This window comes from Xiphophorus hellerii, chromosome 19, assembly GCF_003331165.1.
Source record: "Xiphophorus hellerii strain 12219 chromosome 19, Xiphophorus_hellerii-4.1, whole genome shotgun sequence".
NCBI lineage: Eukaryota > Metazoa > Chordata > Actinopteri > Cyprinodontiformes > Poeciliidae > Xiphophorus > Xiphophorus hellerii.
Window position 1 is genome coordinate 9894243 of NC_045690.1, and position 14310 is coordinate 9908552.

Consider the following 14310-nt stretch of genomic DNA (forward strand, 5'->3'; position numbering starts at 1 on the left):
AGCTCCATTTTGGTACTGGAGCTCATTTAATTTAATATTGCATAGTTTCAAAAAGTTTACCAAGAGAAATTAATAGTCTGCTAAACGTTTGTATTTACTACAACTTCTCTGATACCCAAAAATACATTACACAGCAACCAATTAATTTGGAAGTCGGAGTCCACTTCTGTGTAATTTAATGTCAGTATAAATCCAGATGTTCTGTGAAGGCCTGAGAGATTTGACTCAACTACTGTATTTGTGAAGCACTCCACGAGAGCATATTTATGGTTCAAGATTTGCTCAATCATAAACCAAGACGTGTGACATAAGTGTGTATGAGGCCATATGTATCCACAGGTGATGTACACTGTAGGCTACTTTATGATCTCATTGAGAGAAGACCCTCCATTATACCAATTATAAATACAGAGAAAATTAATTTGCTATATTAACCTTGCAAAAATCTATATTTTTTTAGTACCTCTAAAGTCAGGAAACTTGGCAAAATAGAGGAAAATAAAGTTGTTTAAAGAACATTTTTACCTTGACTAATATTATGCTTTCTTGAAACCAACATCTCTGCTACATCATCTGTTCATGTGCTACAGCAATAATTGAGCAATTAAATGAAATACGCTTGGATGTGAATCAATAATTACTACAGCAAAAATTGAGTTTTGGCCAGCCCAAGTTATTTCTTGCTTATCATTTTGGGCAGAACCAGCTTTACTAAGTTGCGACTGAAAGTGAACCTTTTTTTCAAGCCCAAGCAAATTATAGTGTTTTGCAAAAGTATTTATGTCACTTGATTTTTTTTCCCCCACATTTTATTAAGTACGAATCACAAACATCAACATTATTTTATTGGGTTTTTACATGATAGACCACTACCAAGTATAAAATTGTGAAGTGTGGCCTGCATTTAAAATCACTCCATTTTATTCTACTAACCTTTACCACCTGTGTGTAATTTATTCTCAGGGCCAATAGTAACCCCAGAAGAACTGCAAAAAGTCACAGCCAAGGTGGTATTGACAGTACAGGTATTAGTCATGCACTTCGCAAACCCGGCCTTTATTGTACAGTGGCAAGACAAATTCCTTGTTCAAAGAAAACTACAGAAAGTCAATTCTGCCGTTTATAAACAGGAAGGCAGGGGACACTAGAAAGTCCTTTTGTCGGAAGTAATGCTGTTAGAAGCTGCTAGAGAACAACTTTAGAGCTACAGCCAGAGCTACAATGGCAGTGTTTAGATATCAATGTGCTAGAATGGCCCAGTCAAAGTCTAGACCTAAATAATATTCAAAATCTGAGAAAAGTGTTGAACGTTGCGGCTGATCTACTCTCGAGCCACTCTCGAAAGAAGAATGGGTAAAACTGGAATATCTGAATGTGCGAAGCTACCAGAGCCCCTGAATAATCTGCAGCTTTAAAGTTAGTGCAAGGGGATTTCAGAAAGTTGCTCTTCCTTTTCACTGCAGGGAAATAAGATTGGTATTGTAAAGGAAAATGATTATTTTTGGTGTTTAATACAGCTAATATATGACATGTGTAAAGGTATAGCCAATACTTTGGAACAGTTTTCTGTGGAACATGTGGGAACTGACAATAGCAGATAAAGCAGGGCCTTTTCCTCCCCCACTGACACACAGAGAGCAATAAAATTTGCATTCCGATAGAGCAGGAGACTCTTTGGCGCCAGGAATCTCCCCGTATCAGGCAAAGATGAACACGAGGTGGTCCGACCGTGTACTTAGACAAAAACCAGACATCTTTGCCGTAAATCAGGGAGTCCTAACTTTCTTTGGGGGGCCGAAACAGGTCTCTGATTGGTTGAAGAGCAGAACGCCTTCTTTGCATATATTAAATAGGGAAACGCCTCTTTAGTAAAATTCCAGGGGCAGCACCGGAGAGTCTCAGAGAGTTTTTGTCCATCTTTTCTCCACGTGGGCCCTCTTTGTCTGTCTTATGTGTTTCGTGTTGTCTGTTTTCCCCTTGTCTGTATAAAATGTATATCTCTGTATCTCTGCAGCTTTGTTGTCGATTGCTTTTGTCTGAATTAAACTCTGTGATCTGTGACGTCATTCTGCTTCGCCGTAGTTTTGCCGGCCGTGACGACATCTGCTCGCGACCCGGGGTAACAGGAGGAAAGCAGAGCCATGCTTTTTCTAAAACTTAACCTAACCAAATAACTTTCCTTCTTAACAGTATCTTGTATGGGCAGTGGTGGGAAGTAACGAAGTGTACTTAAGTACAATTTTCATGTATCTGTACTTTACTTAAGTAGATTTAATCACGGATACTTTCGACTTTTACTCCACTACATTTTACAGTAGGAGTGTCTGTACTTTCTGCTTCACTCCATTTCTACAAAAACGTTGCGTTACTCGTTACATCCAAGTCGCATTGCGCTTTTTTCGTTAAAATGTGAAGTTCAGAGACTTGAGGATAAGCAATAACGTAACTTACTAATTACGTGTGTCTGTCTGTTGTTTTTTTGTGTCTGTCTGTTGTTACCCATCGACACCCCCTTTCACTCGCACGCGGCGTCTAAGACATGCACAGTGGTTTTCTCTGAGCGGGAGAAGATGTCTATCTAATTGTCAATAATAGAATACCGCTACATAAATCATCAGATATGGTGACATGTAAATTCAGCAGCCCTTCACTTTCACAGACAGTGGGGACTATGTCCAACTTTTATCGTCACTTGGAAAAGAAGCTTAAAGAAAGGTAAGCTGTGTACATGATGTTAGCAAAGCTAACTGTACAGAGACACATACTGTATGTTGCATGAAAAAACGTTGTCACTCTTTGTGGTGAATTGTTGTGCAGAGGTGTTGACGGATGTGTCGCATATACTGTATACTTTTGTGACCAAAAGTCTGCAATATATATTCCTGAACTATCCGATTCTTCTGAACGGCTCTTACCTGGCAGTAGTTATTATTTTATTTAATTAATATATAGAGAGATTTATTTAATTGGTGAATAAATAAAACAAGAATGTATAGAGCATGCAGAGCATGATCATTGCTCTTTGATTGTTTTTGTCACCTGTCATGGTGGCGGATGTTACAGCAGGAGAGGGTGAGAAGAATCACAATGCTCTCCTTCTGCTTGGTTACTTCTTGCTTGTTGCACCTTGAACAGTGTTCATAGTTGAGCGTTGTTTACCATTAGGGCATTGTCTTAATTGCTATGTATAATGGTACAGATAGTTGTGGTTTCCATTTTGAGTGGGAATAAAAATAGCAATAGGTATTTTGTTCCATATAACACAGTGTAACAGGTAAACCTTTTATGGATGCAAACTCGACTAAAAACCCACCTGTTTAGGATTGTATATGAAACGTAATCAATTACAAATTTATTGATGGAACCTGACTTAATGTCGTGTTTTGATTGTTGATTCTATGTTGCATTGTGTTTCTATGTTTGATATGATGTGAAGCACTTTGAAATGCCTTGCTGCTGAAATGTGCTACACAAATAAAATGTGATTGATTGATTTCTGACATGGGCAACAGGGATGTTTACTTGTAAAAAACCATTCACTGTCAGTTGTCCTTTACCTTTACTCCACATAGTAACATGCAAGCCTGCTCTATTCAAATCAACTTGTGCTTCTGTGTTTCTTGGTGCATTGAACTCTAGTGGCACAAAGATCATTCATGGGCTAATTAATCAATTACTCTTATCAGCATTACCCTTTAAATGTTGCTAATATGCCTCATTTCTGCAGATCTGATTTTGTTCAGATTAGGATCACAGAAAATCTTTCAGTGCTCCGCTTAACTTTGTGCCTGTGATGTGCTGTCTGACATTGGAGGGAAATAAGCAAGGGTTTAAGCTGGACTGTTATTATCACTGCCATCTCCAAAGAAATCATTACGGCCATACGCCAGCATCTGATTATGGGACTGCAGAGAGGAAAATAACTTTAGGAATGAAAGTGTTTTTAATTTGTCTTTGTTAGGCTGAGCAGTGTGGGTGACTCTGCGGGTGGTATAGTGCTTTGAAGATCAGTTTTGTTATGAGATATCTTTTTAAGGCAACTGTATCTTTACCGTCATGAAACAGTATCCTTTAAATTGGATGCAGATATAAATCAATGCAAAATTTAAACTTGAAATAGATTCATTACACATTTTACATACATTTATTTCTGTATTTTTTACATAATTCTGGCTAACATCTAATGAAAATCTAAAATTCTGTTTCTCAGAAAATTCAAACTAAAATTTTATGAGCATAGAATGATTCTATAAACACATGATTAGAAATAAAGCATTCTAAAATCAAACTCTTCAACCAGAGCATCACTAAACTGGATCCTAGGTGCGTGAATAGAAAGGCACGCAGGTTCTGCTCTTGTTTTGTGAAGATTTTAGTTGTCATCCAGAAGGTTTCTTCAGTTTTGAACAAGGATAACAAGTATGAGCTGGAACAGCTCTCAGTGGGATTTGTGAGTTTTACAATAACAGTTTTTACAGCTCTGTCCCAATGTTAAATTAAGTTGAGTAATAACTTTAACTGAGATATGCAAACATGTTCAGTTACAAGCATCTAACCACCACTTGTATTCTCATTGAATCATTATATGCAATTTTATATTCCTGAATGCTACATATTTTTCATAAGATAACAAAATATCATAATAATATATAGGACTATAAATAAAGGATTTTAATACAAAAATGTTACCTGACACACTTCTAGGGGAGAGTAAGCTGCAAAAAGTAATCACTGAGGAAGATGATTGTTCGGTGTGTTGCATCCAACCATATAAATACAAGGCTTAGGGGACGAAAAAGTGTAGTTGAACATAGTGCACCCTTCACAGGAATAACTGCTCCACTGATAGGATTGTGACACAGAGCACATTTAAAGTTTGGGGGTATGAACTGAAGCTAGAGATGTGTTTCAAGAGCCACCGCACAGACACTTTCCAGGGCAAAAGCTGTTGCGCCCAATTTATTAAGACAATTCTTAGCCAAAGGTAACATCTTAAGGAGAAATGGGAGTGGACTGTTTCTCGTTCGTTCCAAAACCTTTTGCTGAGTTAAAGGCTGTTCCTAACTGACCTGAGCTTCTCTCACGTCAAACCACACTGATGCAGAATTTCATGCAAAAGAAGCTGCAACCAGAGTGCATAGACTGTAAAATACGGGAAGGTAGACTGACAATTTTAAACATCAAAAACTTGAAAATTTTATGAGCATAGAACAATTCTATATCACTCTTTGTGCAATGAATGTCTACATTATAAATTTAACTTGAATTTAAATAAATTATTTTTATTTCAATACACATTTACAAAGATTTTTTTTAATTTTAAATGGGCTGCAATGTGAGACTCACTTTATCTCAGTTTTTCCCCTGAAGTCCTCAATTGCTACAAAGACAGTAAAACATGTGAACTACAGAGTATGTTGCTACGGCAACAGCAGTGCTGAGGCATCCTCTAACAAGTTGCCTGGGAATGCAGTCCTGGCTGTTGCATAAGACGGGACCTTCTCTCTTCCTCTCACTCGCACATGCTTGTGGGGCTTTTCCTGTGGCAGAATTTCACATTCAGCATGATTTATTCATAGATGGATAACTCTGCTGGATATACAATTACACAAAATGCAACCCCCCCGCCATCAAACACAGTTTGTTTTAATTAGGGTTTGCGTACTTGTACCGGTGGCATTGTTGGACTTCTGTTTCTGTGGTTGATTTGGGTGGAAATAGGGCTTTGAAAGCGCTAGGTTCAAGGGATTGTGGTTGAATAAGAAATAGGAAAGCAGCAGGCATATTTGGCAGTACTACCAAGTTATGTGGGATAAAATTACCACACTAAATATCAGTGTTAAATGTTTTCAACCCCAAAAACTCAGGGATTACAAAGCCTTAAAAGTTTTCATTCTAAGGAGAACAAAATCTGCTGATCCTTACACTGTGTTTTATTTCTTTTCGTCACCATATTGTTCTGTCCCCACTTTGACTGGCAGAGGGAGAGAGGAGCTGAGGAGTGCTGAGCGTAGCACAGATAACACGCTCCATCATTAGCTGACTCACGATAAGTATTCTGACGCTCAGTGGCTTCTCTTTATCGAGCCACCGTAATCTTTCTGCTGCTAAATACTTTATGGAGGCATTCAACTCACCACAACGTAAGTAAAATTGATAGTTACAGAAGAAAAATAGCAATTTTTGGCCTTTTGTGACAGACTGTCAGTTGCCTGATCATTTTAAAATACGTTAGTAGAGAAAGTGATGGACAGGAATATTCTTATCTGCAAGTTTAGCTCCTTTCCTGAAGCTGTTGTCACCATAGACTCCCCCTGAACATGCAGCGGCATACACAACTGTCTTCCCTTGAGCGTTGCTGTTGTTTACAAAATCTCAGTAGACAATACCTACTTGCCTCTGCTAGCTCTTCTTCACTCTAATACATACAACCTGCTGTGAGAAACATTGTGGGGTGTAGTGTTTGATTGCCAAGCAAGAATGGAAATGGAAACAGTCTCTCTCTCCTGTTTCTCACATTCAAATATGTGTGTGAGCATCAGTTTGATGCAACTGGAAGCACAAGAGGCAATGGTGCTGTAGTTGCTTGGTGGTGGTGCATCAATGGAGCACCCAAACAGGGGGAAAAAATCCAAATTTAAGGAAATGTTTAATACCTTGGTTTACAGAAGCAAAATCACAGTGGCATGAGGACTGGCGATCAAAAACTGTTGAAATGGAACAAAGTTTAAGAAGGTAGAAGCAGGAACTAACAGAACAGAATGGACAAAGATCTAAGTAAAGGAAGCTGAAGACAATTGACTGCATAATCTTTCTGATTAACAGAAAACAGGTGTGCTATTAAATAACTTGTAAGTTTACAACAATGTAGCTGTGTGCTCAGTGGTGCCATTCACTGACACCACTGGACCATCTGACCACCACCAGCAGGCAAGGACAGTGAAGTGTCTTCCCCAAGGACAAAACGACTGAGACAGATGGAGTGAGGATTTGAACTGACAACCCATTCGTTACAGGGCAAACTCCTACTGCCTGAGCCATCATCAGCCTCGAAACCTTTTAAAGAACAAATTACCTGTAGTGAACTGGCTTTTAAAATATAGGGAAGAAAAAAAATATATATTTTTTTTGGTTAAGAAAATGTTTCTCATGGTCAAAAAATATTACTTGTTGCTATGTAGTGGCTTCTTGTATGGAGAAGACACCTTATATTTTTTTCTTTATATTATCCTAATACATGTCGTTGATGCAAAATGAAAACTTTATCCAGTAGGATATTCAGTCAAAATATTATCAACTAGCATAACTGAACAAATAATTTTTTAGGTAATTTTCCTCCTGTCTAACTGCAACAGGATCACATCCAAGCTTGATTATAGTTTAGCTTTGACAGCAGTTCAAGAGTGAGAACAGCCATGCAAATGTATGACAAATGCATCAGTGACATCTTTTGTCGTCAGGTCTCAGCACCATGTCAATCAGCTGTCAGGAAAACATCAGGATTTTTTTTTCCCCTTTTGGGGAAAAATACCTCTAACAACAGATTAGATTCTAATTGTTCTCCCAGTTTGCTAAAAATCACATTCGCAGTGGAGGCACCATAATATCAGTTTATATCCATGTGTCTGACTTGACATCTCTGCATAAAATGCTCTGTGCTGTCACCTGGATGGACAAGTGACAAGGATATCTCCCAAAGACATATGTCAGTTCTAACATTGATTGGCGCTGACAGACTTCATTTGTTGACTCCTCCAATTGAATAGCTCAGGGCAATTCTAATTTTAGTCTTTAGGTCACAGTTTCCTTCTTCTGAGTTTCTAAAATAAACATAGAATTCACACAGCTCTTAACATTTAGGATTTTATAGGAAATCCCTGAAGCACAGTTATTATATAAACCTCATGTCTTCTATTACTTGAGATATCTTAGCTTTTTCCATTGAAGCACTGGGGAATATTAGACAGTTTGATGCCAGGCGACAAAGAATTGACACATTCCCTCGCTGATGCATAACCTGAAAGATTGTTTTACGTGTGATGCTTCAATGCTGTGACTTGGTCTTACCTTCATCCAAATCCTCTCTTAAACAGCAGCAAGTCGACGTGGTTAGGTGGTATGCTAACACTGCCAAGTCTGAAGGTCGCATGCCTTTGATCTCTCAGTCTAGTGCAGTGCTTTATTATCTTTTAACTTTGTTTTCAACTCCAGTTAGAGTCTCAGCCAAGGGAATAGTGGGAGCTGTCAGTGATACTCAGTGAAGATATAATGCTATTTAAATGCTAATGTGTTAAGAGGAGCAAAACGACCTTTACTCACACCATGCATGTGAGCAGATTGAAAGCCCCAAACAGAGGCCCTTAATAAATGAGCATCTTCCTCTGACTCTGTTGGCCGTCTCTGCACACCTTATGTCAGGTATGATGCAGGTTTATCACAGTTAAACCACAGGGGCTTTTAAAATCTGAAAGAAACAAATTCAGTGTGCATGTAAAATTCAACACTGCTGAATGAGTCTATGTTACTTCTTTTCTTTTGTTTTATTTATTATCAGGGAGTCTGTAAAATAGTCTTTCTTTTGAATTACATGATTGCCCCCAACTTACAGTTGAATACTATGCACCATAATATAGGGTTACCCTAACCCTATAGCATACAATTTGAAAGTACAAGTAAAAGGTTTAATGATCTGCAAAACCTTGTTTTCTGGATCTGAAAGCACAAGCAGACAGTATAAGAAAATTTTATATGAAAAGTGTTTTATTGATTTATGTTTACTCTCATTTGATCTAATAAAATCCTTAATGAAATCCAGTACAAAAATTGCTTAAGTACAGATATATCTTAAAAATAAGTTGTTAAACGTGATGATCTTGGGATCAGCAACTCTTTAGAAACAACCCAAATTACTTCGATCTAAATTACCCTTTAGATCTCCTTGTTTGATCTTTACTGAGTTTGTTAGACTTTGCCAATGTTTTGAGCACTGTTCAGTTCCATGCAAATCCTTTTTACTCAGGCAAAGGAAACCTACCAGCCTCGGTTTGAAATTATATAATAAATTTTAACTTGTTCACCTAGTAATGTTGGAATAGAAAAATATATAGCAGATTTATGTTGCATTATCAAGCCACTTTGGAAAAAGATCTTCCAATTAAATTGATAAAAGCTTAAAGTTAATTTTAATTTCATGTATATGTGCATGCAAATTTATAACCTCAACTGTTTGCCAGTCATAATTGTCTCTCTCTTTGCTTTTTACTTGCCAATCAATGGCACAGATGATTTTTCTCATGATGCCTCAGGCAAATACAAACAAGCCCTCAAAATGCTTCTGAAGATATGTCTTTCAATAATGTCAAAATGTATTGCTTCCATGAAAGACATGGGAAAAAATAAAATCAAGAGAGACAGAGAGAGAAGGTATACAAGTCTGTCATCCGTCGTATAATCCCAGAAAGAGTGTGTGACTGTGTAGGAAGATAATGTATTCAGCAAGCATCTCAGAGGACAGCTGTCAAAGAAAGGCCTTGGAGTAAGATGGTGACTTAACATCAGACATGAATGTAGCATCATATAAATCAGTGATGCGCCGTCACCCTTCTGATTGCAACACTGAGCTAGTCTGAGTCAGAGCTGGAACATTCACAGGATTTGGCCTGTTTAAAGTTTGCTCAGTTGCGCCTTTGTAAATCTGATTCCTCTTGAGTGAACTTGTCCCATCTTTTTCGCTTCCTGCCTCTTGAATACTTGGAGTACTCTGGATTAATTTTGCAAAAGGCTGCCAAGTAGTGATCCTCAGAAGATTGGTAAACACAAGAGTTTGTTTTGATCTCAGTAGATGGAGGATGGGAGGAACACAAGCGCATGGCAGCACCGCACAGTTGAGAATTTGAAAAAAAGGTTTGGAACTTTGAATAAATTTAATCCAATTTGATAGATGAAAAGGATCCTCTTAACTGTGGTCGTGTTTCAGTTTCAGCTCGGAAAACAGCCTTGATAAAACACAGGGTTTTATGAGAGATGCTCGCTGAGGCAAAATAATTAGAAGGAAAATCCTGAATCCACAACTTCTTTGAAGCGGTGACGGGACCCAGAGGAGCTGAAATCACCATGTTTGCTGCAAAAAAAAATTTGCTGCAAAATATGTTTAAATATTTTTGATATCTTCTGTTTTTGCCTTCTTAAAAACAGGGGAGTATAGTGAAGTATAGTGAGAACATGTCCTGGTTATGGTGACCTCAGACTGTGCCCAACATTCAAGATACGGGAAGTGGCAAACACAGACAAAAGAGTGAGGTCAGTCTGGTCTCAAAGAAATGGCTAAGATGTCTGGGGCCTCTCAGCACTGCTTTATGTGGTGGTGCAACATAATGGGTTAAAATGACCTGGCGGCCCTGTATTTCAACATCAGTGTAAAGGTAATGAGAAACTCTGTTGTTCTGAAGAAGTGAGTTACCTAATTTGAGATGAGGTAGCATAAAACTAGCAAAGTTCTCTTTAACAAAGTAGGTTTGGCTAAAGAGATAAAATACAGCGACTGTTTTTTTCCATGCCAAAAGTGGCACTAATATTCCAGAATTTGTGTTTCTTTTCTTATTATTTTGATGTTCAGTCTTGGTTTTGGTTGAACTGGCAGCTGAAGGGTTAGATGTGTGGTTCCAAAATTCTACCATTTTGTCTAAAGCTGCTCTCCGCCACCCACCCTCCCACATGTAGCTCATAAAAACTCTCCTTCGGTTTATGAGGTTACAGCCTGAGTGTTGGTCTTTATGAGGCGTATCTTAGTGAGGCAACGGAGCTTAGCTTTGTTATCCTGTTTGTTTCTGATTTCATAAGAACAAGGTAAAAAAAAAAGGTTTCCAAATGTTCCTGAGTGAGCCTTCTTTTCATAAAATGTTTTAACCTGCTGACTCTATATTATGAGAAATGCTAAGAAAAGATTCCTGTCAGATTCCTGCCTACTTTTACTCTGTTGCATAATTTGACATATTTTACACAATGTTTCACACAAAAATGAAGAAACTATCATACCTCATAAGTTTTAAAAATGCTCTTGGCATCAAACTGCACCGCACACCTTGTAAAATGTTTATACCTCATTTTTACATTGTATGGCCAAACAACCGTGATTTATTTTTGTATTTCATTAGAAATGTATGCACCACATCAGCTGTTTCTTACTTAGAAAATGGATGTACAGTACAGACCAAAAGTTTGGATATACCTTCTAATTAAAATGGGTTTTCTTTTTTTCATGACTATTTATAAGGCAAGAAATCCCACTTATTAACCTGACAGGGCACACCTATGAAGTGAAAACCATTTCAGGTGACTACCTCTTGAAGTTCATCAAGAAAATGCAGAGTGTGTGCAAAGCAGTAATCACAGCAAAAGGTTGCTACTTTGAAGAAACTAGAATATAAGGGGTATTTTCAGTTGTTTTACACTTTTTTGTTTAGTGCATATTTCCACATGTGTTATTCATAGTTTTGATGCCTTCAGTGTGAATCTACAATGTCAATAGTCATGAAAATAAAGGAAACTCATTGAATTAAAAGGTGTGTCCAAACTTTTGGTCTGTACTGTATATCAATACATGTTTTTCAAATTATTTTTAATTTAATGATTTTTAATGCCATATTTTTATGGGATATAAAAATGTGGCAGGCATTTGTAAACCACTTCAAGCCAATACATTTAATTGTAGAACCAGCTTTCTGCAGTTACAGCTGCAAGTGGTTTGATGCATGCCTCTGACAAACTTGCCTGTCAGTTTAATTGGGCAGTCTTGTTTTGGCAGGTATGCATCTGTGATAGGCTCTTGCCATTTTCAAATGATGAGCAGTGAGATTTCCAAAGCTTCTGCCATTGTTTTGTAATTTTTTTCATGAGGCTTTTTATTTTCTAATGTTTTCTACTCTACCTGTGACACCTTACCTGCACAGCTTGATTTCCTCACAGGTAGAATCTGTTTAGCTGACATTTAATGGAGAAATTCTGGGTTTTACTTAGGGATATTAGACTTGGCTGAAAATAGTAGGGGAATTTTTTTTTACAATTTTTCTTAAAAAGCACAGAAAAATTAATTTCAAGTCTGTAGTGTAGTGTGACAAAATGTTCAAGGGATGTTAATATTTTATAAGGCACTGTAAAATGTCACTTAATTTTTTTCATACCTAATTCTGAGTAAAATTGACCATTCTAAATCTCAAATAGAAGCTCATAATGAGGTTTAGCGGCAAGCTAAATGTTTCCTCCAATTCATCTAAATTTATTACAATATAAAGCTATCATGTTTGCCCTTGATGACGGATCACAGAGTTGGTTTTTAATCTAAAGCAACAGGACACCCAGAGAAAAAGTGAAGGGTAGTAGATTTGGTGATCTCCTCCCAAGGACTTCTATCTGGCAGTGTGCCTCACAGCGCACTCCTCATTTCTTTGACAGATGACGCCGACACGGCAGAGTGATAGGCTATTATTTCACTTTGCATTGGATAAATGGCAATGCAGGCTTTTACCTGTCACCTGCCCTTTCCTTTTATGTGTTCTCTACTTTTTTCTCCTTTCTTGCAGAGTTATACCATCACAGATGTGATTTGAAGGGTGCTATAGAAGTGCTGAGATTTAGTTCCTGCAATCTGTAGATTTCATGTCCACAGGTTGGGGGCTTTTTGTTGCCCTGTAGCTGAAGTGAGTGAAAGAGGTGAATAATGATCGTAATGTAGGTTAGGAGGTCCCTCATTGTTAGGTGTGAAACAGCTTTCTCTTCTGGTAAAATGCTTTTTATGTAATTTTCCTTGTGTCTCTCTTTCTTTTACAGACCAGCAGTATTCATGGTCACCCTCGCAGTACTTCGATGAGGAAACTTACTCCCCTGCACCCAGGAACATGAAGGGTCTCTCTGGTGGCCGTCCTGCCCATCTCCAGTTAACATCACCCACCTCACCTTACACCTGTGGCTTGGCCGATTGTGACCACTCCCTGGATCACCATCTTCACCATGGTGACCCTCGGTCACCCACCTACCTCCTCAGCCCCACTGACAGCTGCGCCCTTGAGAGTCATCACCGCTGCTCCCCACGGAGTTCCATCCACTCTGAGTGCATGATGATGCCAGTGTCACTATCAGCCACCGACCACTCTATATCCAGTAGCACTTTCCCTCGTATGCATTATGGCAGCGCTTCGAGAGATGGAGGTGGAAACAGTTCTGGCGGTAGGGATTCTCGGGACGACGGTGGCTCCTCCTCACACGGTGGCAGTGGCAAAATGAACCGGATCCCTGCAAATCTTTTGGATCAGTTCGAAAAGCAGATGCCACTGCACCGAGACGGCTTCCATACATTGCAGTACCAACGTACCTCCACCACAACTACAACCACAGAGCACCGCAATGAAAGCCCCGGCCGAATTCGCCACTTAGTTCACTCAGTACAGAAACTCTTCACAAAGTCGCACTCCCTGGAAGGATCCTCCAAGATGAATGGTACCAAAAATGACTCTCACAGGGATGGATCACATCACCACCATCACCACCACCAAGGCCACCACAAACACAGCAAACGCAGCAAGAGCAAAGACCGCAAATCTGATGGTGGAGGAAAGCAGCGCCATGGCGGATGGTGGAGCTCGGATGACAATCTTGATAGTGACAGCACGTACAGGACACCGAGCATCATGTCGCGGCATCCTGTCGACCACATCACCCACTGTTACCCAGACTCAATGCACAGCCACCTGGCTGGGGACCTGTCATTAAAGACCTCCAAGAGCAACAACGACGTCAAGTGCTCTGCCTGTGAGAGCATTAACATGGCACCTGAGGGCAAGTTCATGAAAAGGAGCTCCTGGTCAACATTAACCGTCAGCCAAGCCAAGGAAGCCTACAGGAAGTCTTCACTCAACCTGGAGAAACCCATGACACCCGCTGACCTCAAACCAAGCTTGAGACCATGTCACTATCTACAGGTATGTTTCATCCAGTTTACTGTCGCACTCTACTTCCCCTCTGGAGGAGCAGTACCTATAACAACGTAATAGCTTCACTCAAGCATTACAGGCCTATTTGCTAATATTTTTTCTAGTATGATTTGGTAGACTGATAAACAGTTGGTAATGCTATTAACTTATGGATTAAAAAAACAAGCTGGCATTTTCAATGGTCATACTTCCATAGAGTCGCAGCAGCAACAACAATGAATATTACAAACTGTGACAAATGTAATAAATGTACATGTTAAATTATACAATAATATCATAAATACTATATAAAGATATGTAAAATAAATCAAATGCATTTTCTTTA

General features: G+C 38.8%; 1 protein-coding gene across 6 annotated transcripts in view; it reads left to right on the top strand.

Annotated features, from left to right (window-relative positions):
- Positions 1 to 14310, top strand: part of dlgap2a (discs, large (Drosophila) homolog-associated protein 2a) — a 183204-nt gene that overhangs the window by 110099 nt on the left and 58795 nt on the right. For all 6 annotated transcript variants that reach the window (XM_032547864.1, XM_032547866.1, XM_032547867.1 and 3 more), the window contains one exon: positions 12826 to 13973. In XM_032547864.1, the coding sequence (XP_032403755.1) occupies positions 12826 to 13973 (1148 nt within the window). The remainder of the gene's footprint in view (positions 1 to 12825; positions 13974 to 14310) is intronic.